The 22,668-nt window shown below is 54.8% G+C and overlaps 1 protein-coding gene across 2 annotated transcripts in view; it reads right to left on the bottom strand.

Moving 5' to 3' along the window:
* IPO13 (importin 13) overlaps positions 1-22,668 on the bottom strand; it is a 31,506-nt gene that overhangs the window by 3,948 nt on the left and 4,890 nt on the right. For both annotated transcript variants that reach the window (XM_069023185.1, XM_069023186.1), the window contains exons 2-15: positions 17,353-18,089; positions 11,728-11,868; positions 11,418-11,559; positions 10,301-10,467; positions 9,831-9,951; positions 9,375-9,522; positions 9,043-9,224; positions 8,127-8,153; positions 7,310-7,444; positions 6,934-7,077; positions 6,456-6,536; positions 5,728-5,865; positions 5,557-5,653; positions 3,657-3,709 (exon numbers count right to left, since the gene is read on the bottom strand). In XM_069023185.1, coding sequence (XP_068879286.1) covers positions 3,657-3,709; positions 5,557-5,653; positions 5,728-5,865; positions 6,456-6,536; positions 6,934-7,077; positions 7,310-7,444; positions 8,127-8,153; positions 9,043-9,224; positions 9,375-9,522; positions 9,831-9,951; positions 10,301-10,467; positions 11,418-11,559; positions 11,728-11,868; positions 17,353-18,089 — 2,313 coding nt within the window. The remainder of the gene's footprint in view (positions 1-3,656; positions 3,710-5,556; positions 5,654-5,727; positions 5,866-6,455; positions 6,537-6,933; positions 7,078-7,309; positions 7,445-8,126; positions 8,154-9,042; positions 9,225-9,374; positions 9,523-9,830; positions 9,952-10,300; positions 10,468-11,417; positions 11,560-11,727; positions 11,869-17,352; positions 18,090-22,668) is intronic.

The raw sequence follows: 22,668 nt of genomic DNA, 5'->3' as shown, positions 1-22,668 counted from the left end.
CAGAGCCTCTTGCTTTGAAAAGGACACATATGCTGGCTCGGCAGGAGTAGTGAGCCTCAGCAAGGGCATGCTGAACCCATGTCCTCCATGGGGTTCTCTGAGTCTCGCTGGAGCAGGTGGGGTGGAGAGCTCAAGGACTGCTGCATGCAGCCTGGACCAGCCCAAGAAGGGAGGGAGGTGGGGGATGAAGCTGGCTGTGCTTGGCCAGGCACTGTCTGTACCATCACAGAAGGTCAATCCTGCATCTTCTGCCCGGTGAGGCCCTGCTCACCCAGATTGCCCCAAAGATCTGTCAGGGGAAGTCACCAAAGCACTCCCAAGGTCTGTGCAAGTGAGAAGCCCTGCTGGGCTGGGGTGTAGATAAGGTAAGGCAGGCTGGAAATCCGCAAAATCCTACCTGCAACTGGGAGTATACACGATACCCACTGGTTCCCGAACTTCAGAACCTGCCTGATTTTGCCAATGCAGACCTGGGTGCAAGCCCCAGCCACAGTGCCCATGTGGTCCTGGGCAGAGGTGCTCCAGCTGCACGGGTGGAACTGAGCCCCACACCCTCCAGGTGGGATGCTCACCTTGGGCACTGCAGCAGTGATGCTCTGCACGGATCCCAGCATGCAGCTCAGGAAGGAGGGAGCAGCAGAGAACAAAAGGATGCTGGCACTGCTCTGTGCAGCCCTATGGCAGACTGGTTATTTTATCCTTTGCATTGAGTAGTAAGATAACTTTGTCATTTAGTTTAAGCCAGCAGGCTCCCATGATCAGCCAGCTGTCGTCAAGAGCTGATTGCCAATTAACACTACGGCAAAAGGATCAGCTGCAACAACTGGGCAGTTCCATGAGCTGCAACCAAGCTCAAAGTCAGCAGGAATCCTTTGACACAGAGAGATGGTTCCCTGTGTGCTGGCAACAGAGAGCTGGTATGCAGGTATAATGAGCTTCTCCTGAGTTATCAGAAGGCAGGACAGTACTTGCTGGCAGAGAGGGCAGAAACACTGCCTGCAAGGAGGAACCAGAGAAACTTGAGACAGGGAAGGTATTTCCACCAAGGTAATCAACCACAAAAACAGGTGGTCAGGGAAGTGGGGAAGTCTCCACCTTGACACACTCTTGGGTCCAAATTCACTGCTGCTCTGGAAGATGCATTACTTTGCCAAGGGTCTGCAGGCAGAGCAGGCTGGGTGAAAACACAGCTCTCCAAAGAGATCTGCAGTTCCCTCTGAGTTTAATCCTCCTACCTACAAATCCTCAACAGCATCACTGCAGAGTATGGTCCTCTGGAAGAGGACAGGCTGGACCTATCTCTGCCATCAGACAGCTCTCAAAGTCCTGAGAGCAAGGAATCAACTGGGGATGCCAAGGCCAAGTCTTGATGGGTTTTAAAGCACCTCACTAGATCATCAGTCTGTGAGAAAGGTCAAGGAAGAGGAAACTTTGAGTTCTGTGTGTGAAGAGGGAGAACAGGGATGGGATCCTTTGCTCTCCATGGTGTTTCACGAATACAAAGGCCAGGAAAACAACAGGTCTTGAGTGTGCAGTGTCAGGTTGGCATCATGATGTCAGATGTCTCACAGCGATCCAAGATGGAGAAGCCACAGAAGTAGGTGTCTCTGAGCTGCTCCTGCAGGAGTGCCTCTGAAGGATGTCTGGAGATCCACACACAGGAGATAGGGCCAGCTGCCAGCACATTGCCCCAGCATTGCCTGCAGACCCTGCCCACAAGGACAGGGTGTAACAGATTCCCAGCACCCTGGGTGGGCGGTGTTTGGTCTCACAGTACGCCCCACCGAAGTGCAGCGTGGTTGCACTTTTCTCTCCAAGAAAGCACAAATATTCTGTGTCCAGACACAGAGGAGGACCCCAAGCCAGAGAGAAATTCAGTATTTTCCAAAGAAACAACAAGTAACCTTGGGAGAGTCTTTCAGAGTTGCCTAATGCCTTACACCCAGCAGGATCACCTCTACCTACCCTCCAAGAACAGTGGGCTTGTTGAGTCCTTTCAAGAACTCCACGCAACAACAGCTCCCCATGTGATCTTCCAGTGCTTCCCTGCCCTCTTAGGAAGGCTTGCTACTGTCAGACCTGGATCCTTTACCATGATTTCCTCCCGTTACTGATTGTCCCACTCAAGGAGAACAGAAAAGGGTTTTTTGCCTACAACTGGCACATTACCTTTTACACATTCCAAGACTCATGCAGCTCCTCAGGCTCCCATCAGCTTTTCCTCCCCACCATGCGTACAAGGTGGCCATCTTCCCAGATGCTTTTCTCTCTGGTCTCTTGATATAAATCTAAAGAAATGTTGTGCCCCAAACTAGGCACAGTGTTCAAATTGAGGTCCTGCTAGCAATGAGGACACCACCAAGAACCTCACGCACAGACCCCATTTACCACCTTACCATCATGTTCAAAACCCTTGTTAAAAGGTCACAGCTTCCAAAACCAAAAGAAGAGCAGAAGTCTGATTGCCTTGATTATGTTACATCTTTCAAGATGAAAAGTAGGGAAGAAAAGGCTGCAATATGGCTTTGAGATGCAATGGGTCTCAGCAGGATCTGGGCATCACAGTGAGAACTGAGGAGAAGACCGTGCCTGGGGGAGGTAAGGTGCAGCCCCCTTGCCCATTCCAACCCTCAAGATCCATGGGAGGATCAGAGGGGTCTGACAGCTTAGCACCTGGATGTGCCAGGCACCCTCCTGGGGCTGTCAGCAAGAGTAGGACTACCACAGCTCTGGGAGGAGCCTGGGTGAGTGTTCCTGCACAGCCACTGGTCCAGCATGTGTGATTAGAGGTCTCACCATTACAGAAACAGAGCAGAAAGCAACTCTGCCTGGCCCCTCCTCACCACAGACCCACCCTGTGGGTAGGTGGGCAGGGAACACATCTCTGACGGGGACACTGAGTACATCAAGGACATTGGGGCTTCTCCCTTAAGGGCCACAGGGGGCTGAGGAGCACACTGGGCAGGTGTATATACACACACAGCATAGCACTGGCCCTGCCTGCCCACTGCCAGCAGTGACACAAGTGCCAGCCCACGTGCCAGCCCGCGGCCCTTGTGCCACATCAACGCAAACTGTCCCCATGCGCCGCCGAGCCAGCAGCTCCTGCACAGGAACTGCCACCACCCGGAGAGGCTGCTGGGGCAGGAGGCAATGTGGCACTTGCCAGATCCAGATGCCATCACAAGCACATTGCTCAGAGCCAAACCCTGGCAGCTGCCTGCTCCTGAGGGCAGGGGCTTCCTCCCACTGGCCCCTGGGCAAGGCAGCCAGCTCAGCCTCTCCCCGCTCCAGAGGACCCATCAGAGGGCAGGTAAATGGGTTGGAAAACATCCACTCAATGCTCTAATTTGTCTGTCACCCAAGGGTGACTGAAGCAGCAGCAGCACCAAGCGCCCCATGCCAGCTTCAGCACAGTGAGGGGGTGGGAGCTGGAGCTGCCCTACAGAGGAGGGCACTGCCCTGGGGATGGTGTGAACCCAGAACTAAAGGAGAATGTTTTGTTTTCAACTTCCACGGAAACAGATGGAGAAACTCGATATTCAACTAAAAGGAAAAAAAAACGTTGTCAACAGAAAGCTAAAAATAGGTTTAAATTGAATTAAAAAGAGAAAGAGAGAGAACAGAAAGTGAATGAATAAGAAACTAAAACACACCTGTGCCAGGAGTTGCATAAATGAATCAACAATATCAGGATGATCCCTGGGCCCTAAAATATAATAAAGATGTAACTTAAGAGAAAAATCATACAAACAGCAACTCAACATCATATAGTTATGTGATACAGAAAGAATTTACAAGTGAAAACAGGAGTGTAAGGGAAGAGGGGTGTGTGGGGAAGGGGATGGGCAACATGAGCAGCTTGAAGCAAGTTAAAGAAACAAAACATACAAAAAATCATGAAACTTGGAGAACCCAAGAACAGAAAGAAACTGCAAAGGAAAGGGTCTAAAGCCCCAGGGTCTCCAGCTAGCACCTGGGTGCTGCAGAGCCAAGGAGGAGATCTTCATGTCCTTGGGGAGGAAGACAAGGAGGAGCAGGGGCTAGCTGGGCACCATCTCCACAAGGAGAATTATAGCTTTTGCACTGTGGGGACTGAGCGGGTGTCTTCAGAGCACTGTTTGGTCCTGGAAGGTAACTGCAAGTGAACGACAACACCTCAGCAAATGCTTGACAGGCCTGGCTGGGCTCAGGCGTGCACATGCTTGTCACCAGCATCAGCTGCTCAGGAGACCCTGGCACAGACACCCTCCCACCCCATTCCCAGATGCTCTCCAGGATGGTGAGTCCAGGATCCTCCTGGAGGTCTCCAGCATCCTCATGGGAGAGAGCAGCTCAGTGCCCAGAGGTCTCTGTGCCAGCACCACTCACCCTACCTTGGCATCTGACTGTGCACACTCACATCTTGGCCCTTGTAGGCTCAGGCATCCCCCCCTTCTCCTGCCACACGTGGGCTCAGCAGAAGGGGCTCACCCTGCTCAGAGCTGGCCCCCCACCCAAGGGGACAGTCCTGGGTACACAGCGAGCTAAAGAGGTGCTTGCCTGAGCAAAGCTCGCATCCAAGTGCTGGCACAGCTCGGGCTCTGTCCCCTCCCATTTCCTCCTGCAGACGTCCCTGCTGCTGCTCGGAGGCATCGCCACGTCCCCAGCACCGAGGCAAAAGGGTTCCAGCATAGACACATCCACACGCCACTGGCACAAGTGGGAACCTGATATCCAAGGAAGCCTGGCTCGCTTGTCACTGACCCCAGTGACGCCTCAGCACAGCGGGATTTGCTCGGACCGTGGCATGATGATGAAGCAGGGCTCCTCATGTCTCCCCCCACCTCTCTAGAGAGCTCTGAGCCTTGACTGGGGGACAGCACCACCCTACCTGGCACCCAGCTGTGAGCAAAGGATAAGACCCTTTGGGGGCCGCCTGTGGTAATGCTGAAGGACGAGAGCCAGCAGCTCCAATGTACATTTGTCCCTGTCACAGGGCAAGTCACCAAGACGCTGAGGGGAGCCATGGTGCAAAGGAGCCTGTTCTAACCCCATTTGCTTTTTGTAGGGTGGGCAGTTAGCCAAAGAGGGGCCCCTGCCCTGCAGGAGAACTCCAGCATCCTCAGCATCATAGCAGGGACTCAGTGGCCACCAGTGACTCTGAAAAAGTGATTTCCCAGCTGTTCACACACACATTCTCCTGCTCATATGGGGGCTTGATTTCAGGCCACTACAAGCAGTGCTGGCCCCTGGAGAAGCCCTGGGATCTCCCTGTGGGCATAGCCTCCCTGCCAAGCTGGACTCCAGTTCCAGCTTGACCACTGCAGCACATGATACCCAGCCTGGGCTGTTGTAACAGTACAGAGGCCCAGAGCACCCAGGGGTTTCCTGCTTCTGTTGCCCGCAGGGAAGGTACCCACCTTCCAGGGGTTGGGATGAATCCAAGAAACAGAGATGGCCCCAATTAGCTTAGCTAGGAGTGAAAACAGCCATTCCTGGTAAGACGCCTCCAGACTCCATGCATGCAAAAGCCTGACAACAGCCCCAGCGCGAAGACGGGCTAATCCTACGTACCTTGCTGGAACAGGGTCAGTGTGACTGAGGTAACGAGCAAGAAGAGGGCCTTGATGGGAGGGAAGTGGGCAGGCTCGTGGGCAAAGATGTGAACCAGCTGCCAAAGAGAGAGAAGGATTGAAGCTTCGGCTGGCCCTGCACACCCCCAGCCTCCCAAGCACAGTTCCATACCTGCCGGGTGAGTTCAATGGCAGAGACCTGGGGTATGGTGCTGTACATCTGCCCCAGCATCTCACACAGCTGAGGCACCATGGGGGCAAAATCATCCAGGAGGGTCTTCACAGACTTCTCAAATATGGCACAGACAGACTGTGGGAAAAGAGGGACTGCATGAGCAATGGGCATCAGGAGACCTCTCCCAGGGCTTAATGGATGGGTCCCAGGGGAGGAAAGAGCGGGCAGTGGGGACAGGGACCAGCCAGGCAGAGGGCTCAGACCTGCTCTGGTACTGGTGGCGTGCCCTGCAGCACAGGATGCTCCCAGTGACCAGGAAACACCCTTCCCACCACAGCAGGAAGGCTCCCCAAGGGTCAGGGAGAAATGGCTGGTGGGACACTGCATATGGGCATTACTGGACTGAGCAAACTGGACAAACACCAGATGATACAGGTCGAGGTCAGAATGTGAGAGCTGTTCTCTTAGGGAACACAGGTTGGGTAGATCCCATCTCCCTGCTCATGGCAGGGCCTCAGCTACTGGAGAGAAGCAGAGCTGATGGAGGCACAAGACAGACAAGAATGACTTGATGCTGCTGGTGACGGCAAGCAGCACTGGTCCAGATAACCCGGGAAGACATCCCTCTCACAGGCCATCACCCAGAGTCTGTCCTTTGCTGTCCCCAGCTCAGGTCAGCAAGGACAGGCAGAGCTGCAGGCAGTATACAGGTGAAGCCTGGTTACCTCCACCACCTGGGCATCATTCAGCCACTTGCTGAGAACCTTCTGTATGAGCTGGAAGACTTGCTGCAGAACCACCACCACCTGTGAGGAACAAGAGACACTGAAGAGAAATGGCCCCCATGGCACTGGGGAGATTCAAGACTAAGCATGGCCCGGACTCAAACCTTCAGGCACCACCTCCCCTCTCCAAAGCTGGACAACTTTTTTCTGAAGCAGCCTGGCAAAGCTCACAGTTGGCAGGCAGCACCCAGGCCATCCTCCAGAGCAGCACCTAGCCAAGAGGCATCGAAGAGGCAAGTCACCTCTGTCCACCTCAAGAGTGGTGGGATGAGCTGAAGGAGCAATTTTAGCTGGAATACACTAGCACTACCCTCTTGCTGGTACATGCTGCATTCTCCATTAACCCCCCTCTCCTGCAGTGAGTAGTGAGGCTTTGGCCAGGCTGTGGCAGAGAACACGGAGCTATCAGCCTACTCACTGGGTTGGGTCCTTGCTGCACTGGCAGTTTTTTGACCTCGGTGCTTTCATGGTCGTCATCATGGTGGCTGATGTCTAGGGTGGTGAAGAGGTTGGAAAGCAGGCCCAGGATGTGGATGATGGCCAGCCTGTTGGAGGGATTGGGCTGCCAGGGAAAAGAAAGCCAAAGTATGACACAGACTGCACTACTCAATCATAGTCATGTCTTTGGGATGCTGAGGAACCAGAACTGCAGTGGCAAAGTGCCAGAGAGGGGTTCCCTGCACTGCACTTTCCCTTGAGCCCATGCTTAAGAATGCTGCTTCAGCACAGCAGCCCCAGGGCTACAGCCAGCTGGAGAAACCACTTCCAAATGGAGGCAGCACACAGGCACTCACCGTTTCGTCAGCCAGCTTTTCCAGCTGCTGGATGTAGGGGGTGATCAGGGAGTGCAGGTTCTTCAGGATCTCTTCCACTTGCAGTGCAGAAAGCAGGAAACCAAGAGCCTGCATCAGCCACATGCACTGGCTCGTCTGGGGCAGAGAAGACACAACAGGGCAGGTCACTGCCTAGCCCACAGCCCATGCTCTGACAGCTGCCAGGGTCCCAGCCAGGTGTGCTGCAGCTCCTGAGCTGCTCTATCTGGGTCCCTCTAGGTGCATCTCACTGCAGGAGAGGGGAACAGCTCCCTAACAGCTTCTGTTCCCATGGAACAGGAGCTCTGGCTTCAGCACACCTGGCCTCTTCCCAGCACCTGCCAAGGAAAGACCAGTTGGTGTCCAGAGATCTCCATGCTGGCATCACTCACCCTACCTTGACACACCATCCTTTGCACAGCAAGTCTCAGCCACCCTGTCCTAGTCACAGGCAAGGCTGGGGCTCAGTTCCTGCACTTATCTCCCTTCTTTTTCCTCTTGAAAATATGCCTGTCATCATGGTATCCTTGGGTTTGGAGAGACTGGGAAGTGCTGGAGTTAAGCCTCCTCCTCCTCCCTCTCTAGGGGACATACCCTCCCAGCAAAACCCCAGCCTATGTGGGTGAAGTGAAGCCCAGCAGCGCAGTGAGAGGCAGCCAGCAGATTCTCCTGGTCCTGCACACCGTGGATGCAGTGCTCAGCTCTTCTCTGGGGACAGCCTTGTGTCCTCAGCTGAGCATGACTAAGGGGGCACGGGGTGCAAGGAGAACCAGCAGAAGTGTGAGTCAGCCTCTCTTACCTTGTGAATCTGCTTCATCAACACCTCCTGTCAAAGGGAAAAGGAGAGAAAAAAAGGAGGGTGAGTGCTGCAGAAAGGCCCTTCCATTCCAGGAGGCAGGGCTGACAACAGGAGGTAGGACTGACACAGGTCAAGACAACTAACACCAGTGTGGGCACAGATAAACATTGTGTGCTCCCCACAACCTGCCACAGGCAAGGACTAAAATTCTTCTCCCCAAGCCAGCCCACTCAGCCACCCAGCAAGTGGAGCTTCTGGCTTGGATGGGCTCTGCAGCGGGATGGCTCAAGGAGTCAACCTCAGCCAGGGTTTCCTTATTCCAAGTGACAGTGTTCCCCAGGCTCTAAAAGCAGAGATGCTTTTAAGAGCCCTTCACATCTCTGCTCCCATGAAAATCCTGGCAGCTTGCCCAAGTCCAGCCATCCTCCTAGTACCTCGGGACTCTGAGCCCCATTTGCCCCAAATCTTGAGAGCCAAGAAGAAGCATGGGACAAGCTGCCCCAGTGCTGCAGGGATCAGCTCAGTCTCCAAGGAGAGGCTTGAACACCAGGGCCCCTGGCTCCCAAGATGCCCAGCCATGGCACTAGCAGCCTGGCATGTGCACAGCTAGCAGGATGCTGCTCCCAACAGGCAAACAAAACCCCAGGGAAAGGACACACACCCAAGTGCAACCCCAGCAGACCCCTTGGTAGTCGTGTCTGTCACTGCCTGCCACTTCTGCATGCACAGCAGGACACAGGGCCTGCCACATCGGTTTATTGGCCTGCAAATAAAACAGACAAGAAATCTCCTGCACCAAGCAAGATGCCCTGAGCTGCTTCTTTGTGTCCCCCTGCTCTGATCCTTGCAAAGGAAAGGGTGTGCATAGAGCACATCCCAGGTCACCATCACACATCCACCTGCATCCAGCTCCTACCTGTGACACGGCGACAATGTTGGCAGCATAAGGCGGCAGGTCATACTTGCACTCCCGGCAGATCTTTTTCAGGGTGGAGACACTGGAGATGGAGAGCTCAGGGTTGCCCAAGGCTTGGAGCACCAGTGGCAACACGTTGTTAATCATGACAGGGTGATCAGCCAGCCACTCGGACAGGGACCCTGCATACACAGACGGGATCAGATTGCAGGACTGCACCTCAGGTTCTTGCTCTCTGCATTCTGCGATGCCCAGCTTGGCTTTTCAGCACTGGTGTTGCTGGGCAGGTGTGTTCTCAGGGGGGCTTTCCCTCCCCAGCCCAGCCTGCTCACCAATAGTGAACATGACGGTGTCGGCAAGCTGCACGTTGCTGATGCTGATCCGGGGAATGAGGCCGATCAGTCCCGGCACCACATCGGAGTAGTTCACGTCGATGGTCTCAGCAATGGACTGGAAGCCATAGAGCAAGGCCTCTGTGTGCTGCCGGGGTGGGAGAGGCACTGTCAGAGCCATGCACTGAGCCCTGATGTGCAACCCAGCCTCAGCTCCAGGCACCAGCTCAGCACCCTTGCAGTAGCTGAAGAGGCTGATCCCTGGGCAGCACTAAGGACAGGGATGCAGAAGACCTATTCTTCTCCACAGTAGACCCCAGAGAGCCTGTATGTGTGCTGGCAAGCTGCTTATGCTCCTCACCCCTGTCATGTCCCTTTGCTTTCAATGCCCCATGGCGAGGACAGGTCCCCGAGGGCTGGTAGCTGTCAGCCTGGCACCCAGGTCCCCTTGCTCACCTGCCATGTGGACGGCTGCTCCGTGTTGGTCAGGAGACGTCCCAGTTTGTCATAGAGGCTGCTCAGGAGCTCAGCGCCCAGCATCTCATACACGTACATCAGCGTGTCAGAGATGTCCACCCTGCAGAGAACATGGCTGTCTCCAAATGCTGTCCCCATCCCACGCAGAGAGCTCCACGTGTGGACACATCACTTTCCCTCCTGCTGCCAAGTAAGGCACAGGCACTGCCCATACAGGCACACTGCCCCAACCAACAGAGCGATCCCATGGCCTCTTGGGCAGGGTAACTGGTGCTGTGCCAAAACACCAGCTCATTTTCATAGTACCACCATAGGCAAAACAACTCTTGATGGAAGGAATCTCCTCTATGTCCCTCCTTGGCTCATCTTACAGCAGTCTCCAGGGTGGCAGAATGCTGCCCCTGCATCCTCACCTGCCTGACAAGCAAATCCAAACCTCCCACTTGTACCTGTATATCCGAAACTGCTCCTTCTCATCCGAAGACCAAAAGCCATACTCCTCATCGGAGGGGAACTGGGCTTTGTGCAGCAGCACGTCCACCAGCTGGAAGTAGACAGGCCTGTAGACCTGCTGGTACACTGCCTGCTTGTCTGGCTCAAAGGAGAGGATATCGTCCTGGAGGCAGGAGGAGGAATAAATACATCAGTGTTGCAGGGAAAGGAAAACGGAGCTAATATGCCTCCTGCATAGGGGACTCAGGCACATCTCCCAAGGGCTGGTGGGACCTGTCACACCTTGGAGGCTGCATTTCCAGCTCCCTGAGATCCACCTGATGCTGTGCCCTTCTGCAGTGGCAGCATTATCCGGAGGCAAGATGCCGGAAGCCCCAGAAGCTTGGCTGACCCTTGGACAGCATCGTCACAGGGGGTGGCAGTGTCCTGCCATGTCCTATCCTCGGGAGCACACCTGCACCAGGAGCATGCGTGTCTCAGACTGCTGTGAGAGAGCTGCCTGAGCACAGTGCTCTCCTGCCTGTGCCTGTAATCTCAGACCCATCTGGAGAAGCAGCAAGAGGTGATGGGAGCCTCAGCCTGGCCTCACTCAGCAGAGGAGCTGCCGGCACGGCACTGACTGCACGCCCTGCCCTGCCCACGCCACATTGCATTGCAAGAGGATTGGAGCTGAGGGATGAACTGGAGCTAAAAATAGAGCACAGCGTGGCAGGCCTGCTCTGCAGATCCAGGGAACACTGACCCTGGGAGCAGGACCCCACACTGGGCAGCCACTAGAGCCATGCCCTTGTTCCTGCCTGCTGCAAGGAGCTAAACAACCAGGTCTGCTGCTGGGAAAAAAAAAATTAACACGAAGTTTTAATTAGTTTTGTTAATGAGGCCCTTAAAGGATGGCTCACACTTCTAAGGAAGACTGGTGGCAGAAAAAGCCACAGGGCCAGCATTTCCTAGGTATGTGCCCTGCCCCAGCTGCAAGTGCAGGGCAAGGAGTGGGGACATCAGAAATCCCTGGGACATATTAAATCCAGGCCAGACCCCAGGCCCCATGCACTGGTGTCTCTGGCTGTGCCTGGAGGACAGAGCCCAGGCAGGCTGTCCACAATGGCCACTGACCTGCAGCGTGTACCAGAAGGTGAGCGTCAAAGAGCTGGTGGTTTCGTTGACGGGGTAATGTCCAGGGATGCCAGTGCAGAACATGATCATGTTGACCAGGGCCAGGAAACTCTGCCAGTGCTCCACCTGGTCCAGGAGGGCCCTGGGAAGCAGAGGGCACGGTCAGAGTGGCACCTCTGCCATGAGCCCAACTCCTCTGCCCTGACACATGTCACTGGGTGCAGGATAGGCCCTGGACAAAGCAGCATGTGCAGAACAGCAGGCTGCTCCAAGCTCACTCCCTCTCCTGGGGACCATCCCCAGCACTCACCGGGAATGGTTCTCCCCCAAGGCCACAGCGATGCGGCAGATTCCATGCGACGTCTCCATGTCCCCGCTCTGGACCGCCTGGCGCAGCTGCTCTTGGAGCCCCAGCACGGGCGGGATGAGCTTGAGGAGGGTGTTCACATATCTGCAAGCACAGCCTAAATCAGTGCCAGGCATCACCTCCCTGGCATGGGCTGCCATGCTGTCCATCCCTCCTGATGCTACCCCAGGGCTCCTGCCCAGCTTTGCCTACTTGAAGGCTGCTTTGTGCAACAGGATGTATGCAGGAGCCCTCACTGCTTACATGAACTCTCCTTGCAGCCTGTGGCATTAGGACAAGAGCTGCAGCCCCAAGCACTGCTGCAGCAGAGCCTCTGCAAGTGAAGAGAAGTGCTGAGCCAGTGACCACCAGCTCTGTGCAAATCCCCCACTGCACCACAGTGTGGGCCCCTGCCTCTGCCCACCCACACTTGCCAGCAGGGCTCCCAGCACCCCCAACTTGCCACTGCCCCAACCAGTCTGAGTGAGCTGTGCCTGCGCACAGCAGCCATCGATGTGGAGCAAAACAGCAGCGAGGGCAGACCTGTGAGCTCTTCCCACCGTGCTCACAGCCCTCAGAGCTGCACAGAGGCAGTCCAAGCTGCCAGCGGGAAACCACGTGACTCTCCAGGTTGGGCGCATCCAGATTGTGCGCCGTGTCTGGGATGAACTGGGCAGCCACCACTGGGGACTCCCACCCAGGGAGAATGGTGGCCCCCGGCACATCCCTTGGCCCCCACCTTCCCAGGCTGCCACAGCCCAGTGCAGCACAGCTCTCCCACATCCCATCCTGCACATCAGCCTCCCCTCAGATGCCTGTAAGGGATGGTAACCAAGGAAACAAGGAAGAGGCAGCCAAGGTGAAAGGCAGCCCAGGGCCCCCGGAGAGAGGCCGTGCTGGAGGCTGATGAGCAGCCTGCCTTTTCCCTGCCATTTCCCTGCCCGCCCAGGCGTGTTATCTGCAGCCGCAGCCTGCGCTCTCTGCCCGCCCCCTACACGCAGGTGCGGGGCTGAGGATGCCTGGAGTGGGAGGCACACATGATGCCAGCTCTCCTGTGCCTACCCTGGGAAGAGATGTGAGTGCTGACACCAGGACAGCCACACATCCACCCCGGAGTGTCAGGGCAGCTTTTGCTATGGATTACTTAGGACAGAACAAAGCCATTGGCGCCACCACGGCAGGGACAGAGTTGTGCTGGTGGTGGCAGCTTTCTCTGTGGGTCAGCCAGAGAAGACAGAGGAAACAAGGTGTCTACAATCCCAGTGGTCATCCCAACATTCCCTCTGTGCTGCTGGGGGTCACCCTCCCCTTTCCCTCTCCCCCAGAGAAAATCACAAAGCAAAGGATTTACTTTTGCATAAACCATTTTCAAGCCTCTATGAGTGATGCATGTGGCAGCATGGGGGCAATGTGATGACGGAGAATTTGGAAACGTAACAGCTTTTCTCCCTGGGAACCAATGCTGCATGGAGGGAGGCCCAAGGGAGCCAGGGCAGTGCCCAGACAAAAAGGCACAGGGAACCTTGCACTGCTCCAGTGTAAGGCAAAGCCATCCTTCCTCCACAGCACTGGGCTCACATTACCCTAGGGACGTTTTTACAGCTTTATGACTTTTCTGTCTTTTTCTGACAAGGATCCTTCTTCTGCTGGTTACCTTGAAATCCTCACAGTGCAGGTGCCAGGACCTGAACTGATCCTCTGGAATCCCCGCACAGCCAACAGAGATAACCACCTAGATTTGCTTCCATGCTGCAATCCCATGTTACTGAAGACTTCTAGAAAATGTTGGGTGAACTGCGTCTCCTGAGCAGCATCTTGCTCTGTGGATGCAAGGGTCCCCAGCCAGGAGGGAAATGCTTGCTCTGGATGAGTTGTTTTAACCAGTCACCCAAGACACACGGTCAAGTCAGCCAGAGCTGAGTTGCCCTCTTCCATATCCAGAAGCATGGAGCTCCAGGTCACTCCACCTGGTCAGTGCTGCTTCCAGCCCAAGGGACCAGGTGATGCCACATCCCTGACCAGGTGCAGAGCTTGCCCCAGGAGGCAGACACTGCACTTGCTGGCCCTGCTGCCAGCCATCACTTCCCACCCTCCACACTACTGTCAGGCAGAAGACAAAAGCATCCTGGCTCAGGTGAGCCCCTGGCTGCCCAGTTTGTTTCCAGCAGCCAAAAACTGTGAATGTTTGTGAAAGAGTATATGAACATGGCAGGCACATGGTAACTCTTGCCCATGTAGTTCCCTGCAGTGATTTGTCTTAGCCTTCCTGAGTAAGATTTGCTATCCTGGTGTTTAAGAGCTCAGCAAATTTTGCTTTCCTGAGTTTGTCTGGTCCCTTCTCAAAGCCCAGTGAACTGCAGCATTTGCAGCTCCCTCTGTGGGACCAGCACCTCCTTCTGCTCTTCCCACAACCCTCCCCAAACTGCACCAGTGTGGAGGACAACCTGTAGAGGGGAGATACAGGAATATGGAACAATCTCATCCCTCCTGATCCAAAACCTGAACCACAACTTGATGAGATAATAACCCAATCCTATTAAAAAACCTGTTTCTAATGAAGCTCTTGGAAAACTCTTCAAGTGAAATTCCTCTTCAAAAATTCAGCACCAGGTGCCAAGACCAGAAAGAGATGGGCTGGCTATACACCAGGCAATCCCAAAGGGATACCTTCAATCCTGCCAGCTCCACCACTGCAGCAACACCCAGCTGCTTTCAGAGAGGAGACTCATTGCCCAAAAATCCACGCTCCATAAGTCACACCACGAGCATACACCACATGGAGGGCCCTACCCTGCTCCGACACTACCCACTGCACTACAGGAGCATGGCCAATTCCACACGCCAGCTCTCCCCCTGCAGCACGTGCTGCCAAGCTCTCTGACCCACTTAGCTGAGGGGATAATTCTCAAATGAGATGGCAAATACAGCCCAAGCCTCTCCTCTGCAAATGAGATGTGACAGTATCTCCATTCCTCCCCTTCTACAACTCAGGAGCTTCCCACCACCTTCAGGAGCAGAGGTGTGCTCAGGGATGCTCCAGTGCCAGCTCCTAGTCCAGCCTCCAAGGTTTCTTCTCAGGAATGCCATGTCCTAACAGAGGAGCAGCATCAAGACTCCAGCAACACCCGGCATACCCTCTTCTCTGGATGCACAGGGCTCCCACCCACCTGGCAGGTATAGAGATCAAACACTTTGCACCTACACATCTCTGGAGCATCATCTCTAGTAACACCTCAGAGGCAGGAAACCACCCGCTGCTCCTTGTAAGCAGGGAAATGGGAGCTGCCAGCACAAGTGACTTACCCAAGAGTGAGGCAGCAACAGGGCCACGTGGTCCTTACCCAGGAGGTCACATCTGCCCTTCTCCACCTGGACACAGGTGCTGCAGCAGGAGAGCTGCCTTGCAAGGTGGTGCTTCCCTGGGAAGATGACCCACAAGCTATCTAACCCTCAAAGTCAGAAGCCAAGTTCATGAGCCACTGAGCCTTCTGCTGGTGGCAGAAGCACACCTGCATGATCACCTCTGCAGCAACGTCAGTGAAGACAGCCGGGAGGGAGCGAGGGGGGAAAGACACAGGGCCCAAAGTACTCAGGGAACCCATGGCAAAGTGCTGAGCCCCAAAACCAACCCTCTCATGGAGCAATGCCCTAATAAACTCTGGAGAGGACCATGGCAGCAGCCCATCGCCAAGAATGCTCTGAGCCTGCAGCCAAGGGCCCTGCAGAAACAAAGGAGAGACCATGGAGGAAGAGAGGAGTTGAAAAGCAGCAGGGATCTCCCAGACTATCAAGGTAAGAGACAGAAAGGTCAGGAGACTCCCTGGGGGCTCTGGGAAGAGCTAGATCCACTTTGGCTGAGTGACAAAGCCAGAGGGGTGGGACAGCTGGCACTAGGGAAGGCAGGAGGAAGAACACAGGATACTGGACACAAGAAACAAAGGGGAGAAGAGCGCCCACCAGGGCTGGGAAGCAGCCGACACCACACGCCGCCTGGCAGGGCACCCCTGAGACAATGCCACCGCTGTCCCCACACCCTGGGGCAGGAGCTGCACCAGGCTCACACACTGGGTAGCCTTTCAGGCCAGCTGCCTGTCCTGTCCTGGCCTCTCCCCGAACGCCTACAGACAGGAGGGGGCTCTGCATGGCTGATGATGTTTCTAGGAAGAAGGATGGAGAGCAAGTACTGAAGATTCTGTAAGGGAGCAGCCAGCATGGTAGGTCTGAATGAGGCCAAAAACTGCATGGCAGGGTCAGCACAGAAGCAGAGAGGAAACCCCACTGTCAGCCACACTTCTCACCACAATTCACTTTGAAAGCTCAACAGAAAACTCAGCTTTTTAATGCAATCAAAGAGCAGCACTGCAGGGCCAGGCTCCTGCACACAGGTATGGAATCATGGCCAAGGGACTTCTGAGACTTAAGGGAAATGAAAAGCAGGAAGACAGAGTCCAACATTTTGGAACTGCAGGGGACCTTCTCATACCTTCTCACTTTCTGCCCCAGACCTGCTATAAGGGTTTGGGCTGGTCCACAGCCCCTGCCAGGCACAAGAAAAAACAGCTTGTGGTCACTTTATAAACACTAGCAAATGAGGCAACCCCTCCCCCTATCCACCAACACGTTAAAATCCTGATGGGTCCCTTTGTGCACCAGGATTTGCAGTCCCCAGATGAAACTCCTTGTCATTGAAAAGGATACCCCCAGGCTGCCCTAGGGCTGGGGAACATGCAGGCTGCCCCTGACCTTAACCAAGGGGAGGACTAGGGCTCACAACTGCAGTGGCAGCATCATTCCCACCGCTGCAGAGGGTTGGAGCCTGCGCGATGTGCAGCGATGCACAGGGATTCACAGTGGCAGCAGCTCAGCCCAACCTTCAAGGAAGCCCTCCTCTTTGGAGGAAGGTTGCTAAGCAGCCAGGAGGGATGTGGCCACGGGAACGGAGATGTCCTGTCCCTTCTGCAGGCATTGGTCCCGAGAGCTGACAGCAGCTCAGGCAATGCAGCCAAGCAGACAAGCTTGGAGCCCCACAGCGCAGCCCCAGCAGGACCTGCCCCAGCTCCCAGCTCAGCTGCTCCAGGGGCAGCCATAGCCACAGACAAAGGATGAGTCCTTGGCTGGCACAAGCTGTTGGAGCCAGAAGGAGGGAAAGAAATGACAGACTGGTTTTATTATCTCTGCATTGAGTCAGCTCCTTAGCTGGACCAGCAGCACAAGGCAGAGGAAGGTCTCTGAACTCCTGCTGGCAGGAGTCGGACAGCTGCTCTCTGGTTGGCTGCTGCAGGATCTGACACGAGGAGCCAGAAGCACTCATCCTCCTCTGCTTGAGAGGCCAGAGTGGACATGGGCTGCAGCTGCCCAAGACTACATGGTCCCTACAAGTCAACCACAGCACAGAACCTTCCAGGACCAACCATGAGAAACTAACAGCCTCCAACTGCTTTTGATTCTCTCCAACTTCCAAACCCTGTCATCATTACCTTTGGAGCCAACAATAGCTAGAAAAAAGCCTGAGATTTCTCCTTCCCACCCTGTTTCCCCACTGATGACCAGGAGCACCAGCCTGCAGCACACAGGAGACGCTGCCCTTACCTCTGCGCATCGGGCTGGGAAATGGCATTGACCACAGCCTCCACTGCTGTGTCGAAGAGCTCTGGGTCCTGCAGAGAGGTGAAAGCTGCCTGGATGAGGTTCTCGCAGTCCATCAGCGGGATCTCCAGCTGAACCCAGCTGGAGAAGCACTTCAGCACCTTCTGCTTGATGAAACCCGGGGAGTCCTGCTGCTGCAGCAGCTGCTCCAGCAAAGGGAAGACAGAGCCGCACTCCTGCGCCAGGACGCTGCGTACCTGGCCCTTGCGGTACTGCGGAAGGCGGCTGGTCTGAAACTCCTCAGGCAGCACCGTCAGCAGCTCCAGCAGCGCCAGGCACCGCGCCCGCCCGTCCACGTTGGAGTCCTCGGCCTGGAACACGCGCACCATGTCTGCCACAGCGCAGGGCCAGGCCTCTGGCATCATGCTGAGCGCCAGGGAGGCCAACGCCACGCACAGCCGGGTGAGCACGATCTTGGAGCCGCTGGCAAAGCGCGTGATGTGGGTGAAGAGCTGCGACTTGAGGCTCTCATACTGGTCAGCCGGGATGTCGTTCCAGTAACGGGAGATTTTAATGTGGAGAGCGCTGGCACCAAAGTACTGGATCTCAGGCACCTTGTCCATGTGGAGAAGCAGCCAGCTGAAGTGCCATGCCTGGGGGGACACCTGTGCCTGCATCAGCCATTTCTGAGCCAAGTTCTTGTTCTCGATGTTTGGGTCATAATACAGCTGATGGAGAGCCTGGAAAAGAGAGGGAAGCACCCTAGAGCAGCTGAGGAGCACCACTGTGGCCTGTCCTGCCTTGGAAAGGCTTACCAGGAAGGCTCACTAGGATAGAGCCCTGCACAGCCAGCCCCCCTCCCCAGGGCAGCCTGTGTTAGCTGGCCTCCCTTTTCCTATTCTCAGTGAAGCAAGAGTGACCTGGCAGCAGGAGAGGACCTACAAAACATCCTTCCCCTCCTCTCATGCTTCACTCTAGAAATGTCTTTTCCTTAGTCATTTCCCATCTTCACCTTCACTTGTGCTGGATCTGCTTGCTTCCCTGCTGATGTGCCATCACTGGGGTGGGCACAGGACCCTTCTTCCACATGAGGACTGCAAGGGACATGGCTGACCAGCACTCCTGCCTTCCACCCACACCTGCTCTCTGAAAGGTGTTGTGGTCCACAGCTTGCATCTGTGAGCCCATGGAATGCAGGAGCCACTGAAGATCCTTGTCTGTCAGGTTATGCAGAGTCCTGAAAGCCCACGGTCACTAAGTTCAGGGATTAATCTCTCCATGAAGCCTCTTCAAAATATTCCCAAACCCACCCAGTTACAGCTGAGCCAAGAGAGCCTCTGCCAGTCCAGGGCTGCTCAGTCCAGCTCTCCATATGGAGAAGGGAAACATCACTTACCTGCTTCTGCAGCTTTGTGAGATCTAGTTACTGCTTTGCATAGCTCAGATCCACATGAACAGCTTCACACAGGCTACAAGGCTTTATTTGCAGGGGAATATTATACAGCTATGAAGCCCAACCTTAATTAGCTACTTATCCTGAGCTGGGTACAGCCAGCAACCAGTGATGTCCTCACACAAGGAGGGGAAGAATAACTACCCCTTGCTTGAACTCCATCTTCTAGCAGTGAGGATTTCTGCCTGGCACAGCACATTTCATTTCAAATTGCTGACTGCACACGCCAGGAGCAAGGAAAATCCATGGCACCTGTCAGGCAATCAGGCACCCGTTGCACCCCACCAGCAAATCAGACGATGATTACAGCAGGTGCAGAGGATTTTTCTGTGTCCCCACCCTGGCTCCAGGTCTCAAATAGCCTCCCCCCCAAAAAAAAGCTCTATGAAATTCTTGTGGTTCTTGTACGCAGGAGAGAATTTAAACACTATTTTTAAGCATGCAGAGCTGGCAGCTTGGGGCATGGGAACAAGCTTCCCAAGCAAGAGCTTGTGCCTCCTGCTGCTTCCCAGTGTGAGACCACAGAGCAGGACAATATGGCAGGAACTTTACAGAGTCGGCATTGCCTGGGCCATAATTTGAATCGCCGCTGTTCAAGACTGTGACAGGGGAAAATGAGGATAACCTCTTTGTAAGAAAGAGGTTATGAAGTACGTCGTAGGAGACAGAGTCAGCCAACATGGGCTGCAGAGGGACAGTGTCTGACCCACTAAAACACGTATCCTGACACAGAAAAGGTTAACCCTAGATAAGCAGGGCATGGGAGAGAGAAATATGTCCCAACAGAGCAAGCCAAGGGGAGACCACGAGCTCTCAGCAGCTAGCCAAACCTTTGCTCTGTTTCCAGTTATCTTGGACTTGGATGCAGGAAGCATCCCTCAGCTGCTGGGGCAGAGGCAAGCACTGTCATTCCCTCCAAGCAAAGCAACAATTTACTTCACTATAGAGCAGCAGCTGCAGATGTGCTAAAAGCTCAACCACTCCTGGGGGTAGGAACCTGGCTCCTACCCCTGCTCTTGTGCTAAGGACTGAGTCATCCTGCAGCAGGGCTGAAGCTGGAGCTCCCAGCCATTACCGGCTCAGTCTCTTACTTGCTCCCATCACAGCTTGCTGCTTATTTTTCTTCCCAAATAAACCTCACTTGAGATTCCCAGAACGGTGACAACCCACTCTTTCCCTTCACTGCTTGCTGGGCAGTCATAAGGTGAAAAGAGCAGTGCCCTCTGCCTGCTCCCTAGCCCAGGATCCTTCCCCACCTCTTCTCAACCTCTATTTTTACACCTCCATGCACTTTCTAATGAATTTATTTCTTCTATTTTGAAGAGTGCTACTGCTTAGAAAATTGTGGGGAGAAAAAAATCCCTATGCAGCACATATTTCAAGGCACAATGTGTACACAGGAGCCCTAAGCTCTAAACCAGCATAAACTAGGCAAAACACAGACCTGACCATGTGTGCAGGATTGACCTGGTCCACAGTGTTGGGTTTCTGACCCACAAGCTCCCCAGCTGCTCACCTGTGCTGGCCACAGAGCTGCTGCATGTCAGTCTCACAGCAGGGAGACTGCCAGGCGAAGCACGGCACTGTGCTCACTCTGGGCACACCACAGAGAGCCCCAGGAGCAATGTATGTGCAGGGCAAGCCTTGCACAGCACTGCAGGTCCATGGGACCATGGCAGGGCAGCAGAGCAGGGGTTGGCAAACACAGTCTGCCTGCTGGGAAGCAGCTGAGGGCTCATCCTCCACCTGGCTGGGGCTGTCAGTGCTGCTGGCTAAGGCCTGATGCTGCCAACAGGGTCTGCTTCAAGCCAGCAGCCTCTGGTGCTTCCATGTGATCATCTGACTGAACGGAGAGGAGTGAGCAACCAGGAAGAGCCCAGCATGAGGCTGAGGTGCAAGCAGGTACCAACCATGCACACACTTCCAGCACACACCTCCAGCACACACACATCCAGTGCACACACATCCTGCACACAGCCCCAGCAGAGACTCCAGCACTGGCTATGCTAAAAAACCCCAGCTGCTGCATCGTAACAATGGCAAGGAGGGAGCACTATCATAGCTGCTCCCCTCAACACTTGTGCTGGGGAGATGTCACTACCCCTGCATTAAGAGGAACAGTGAGCAATTGGATCCCAAGACCCTTTCCCAGGCAGGGCCAGCTTTCCAGATACGTGGACAGCTTTCCTGCCGCCACTATTCCAGCAACTTGCCTGCATCCCTCATACTCTGCCCCGTGCGCAGTCCCCACCGTCACCAGTGAGCTCCCTGGGGAGGCATCCATGCCCAGCAACACCAGCTCAGTGTCCTGCTCGTCCCACTCCTCCTCCAGGGAGTCTCGGGGGAGGTTTCCAGCAAAAGTCTCCAAGGACACGCTGGAGCCTCCACTGCTCAGCACCTCAGAGAGAGAAGCTGAGTGGAAAGATGAAAAAGTCTACCAACTACACAAAGAAATTCAGAGGATGGAAGAAAAGTTGATGCTGAAAGCTCATGCTACAAGCTGTTGGAAGTCAGAAGAATATTCTTGAAAAAGGCATCTGTTCACTATCTCAGCCCCCTTTTGCAAGCACCCTGCCTGGGAGGGGACCAGTTGTGGTGGCTCCTGAAAGAAACATGGCTGTTCCTGCCTGCATGCAGGGCACCAGCTGGAAAGGAAAAGCAGCACGGGCCCCAGGGCTACCAACAGCACACCCCATCCAGTACTCTACACAACATGGAAGACCCTTCCAGAAGGCCTCCAAGGCTAGACATAAATTCTGGGACCATCCTAACCAAGCTCAAAGCAGCAGAAGAAACCCCTGGGAGCAGACTAGGCTCTCTTCCTGGCCGACCACACACATCAGATGAGTACCATCCTCTGCTGAGAGCATTGGGCAGGGGGTTGCAAGACCCCATGCCCTGCAGAAGGACACCTGAACACCCAGCATGCTCCTTCTCAGCAAGGAGACACTGCCCTCATGCCAGATCAGGCACCAGCATTGGCTGCTGTTGTTGGACTTTAGCATGACCACTCTGGCTAGCACCCTGAGGCCCATCAGGAAGCACTGGAGATGACAAGGGGAATTCATTAGTGCCAAGAGGGAGAAGCAGAAGGCATGAAATTGGGTAGTTGACATCTAACAGGGAGGCTTTGTGCATTCCAATTTGAACGGGTGGCTGACACCAGACCTGCCTCCCCTGCAATTAGACCTGTAATGTGAGAACTGGTAAACAGCCTGGCTGTCAGCTATGCCCTTTGGCCAGGGAAGGAGCCTTCTCCAACATCAGCTCTGCTTGGCTGAAAATAATTCAAGCTTATTATGATGGCTCTTCCCTGCTCTAAAAAGCTGTGACCAAAGCCTCAGTCAGGTTTTAGTCACTGGAACAACATCAGCCCCTCAAGTAAGCTGCACTGGTGCAGGGCAGCCTGCCCAAAAGACACGGGTGAGAGATCCCATGCTGGTTCCTTTGTCAGGTGGAACAGGAGCAGTTCAAGGAGAGTTACAGCCGAGCGGAGGCACCTGATCTTAGGCTGCACTCATGTATTGCAAGGGAAAAGGATCTGCTACAAGCCCAGAATCCTCAAGCCCTCACCCTTCAGAGCTTCTGCAGGGAGCCCAGTGCCAGCAGACAGCCTCCCTCACTGCACTGCGTAAATACATGAACATGGGGTGCCCTGCAGAGAGGTGTTGTGTCCATGCCATTATGGGGTGACAAGAGGAGCCTCAGACACATGGCTCTGATCCCAGAGCGGGAGTGTGCTGCCTGCTGTTCTTGGGGGCTCCATGGGGAGACAGCTGCCCTCCAAGGGCCAGTCTGCTTGAGCACACAGACCTGACAGCAGGTACAACCCTGAGTGAGGTCTGCGCTGCAGCTGGGGAAACGGA

This window comes from Aphelocoma coerulescens, chromosome 8 (genome assembly GCF_041296385.1).
Source record: "Aphelocoma coerulescens isolate FSJ_1873_10779 chromosome 8, UR_Acoe_1.0, whole genome shotgun sequence".
Classification (NCBI taxonomy): domain Eukaryota; kingdom Metazoa; phylum Chordata; class Aves; order Passeriformes; family Corvidae; genus Aphelocoma; species Aphelocoma coerulescens.
The sequence above is the reverse complement of the archived record's forward strand: the minus strand, read 5'-3'. Positions and strand labels throughout refer to the sequence as shown.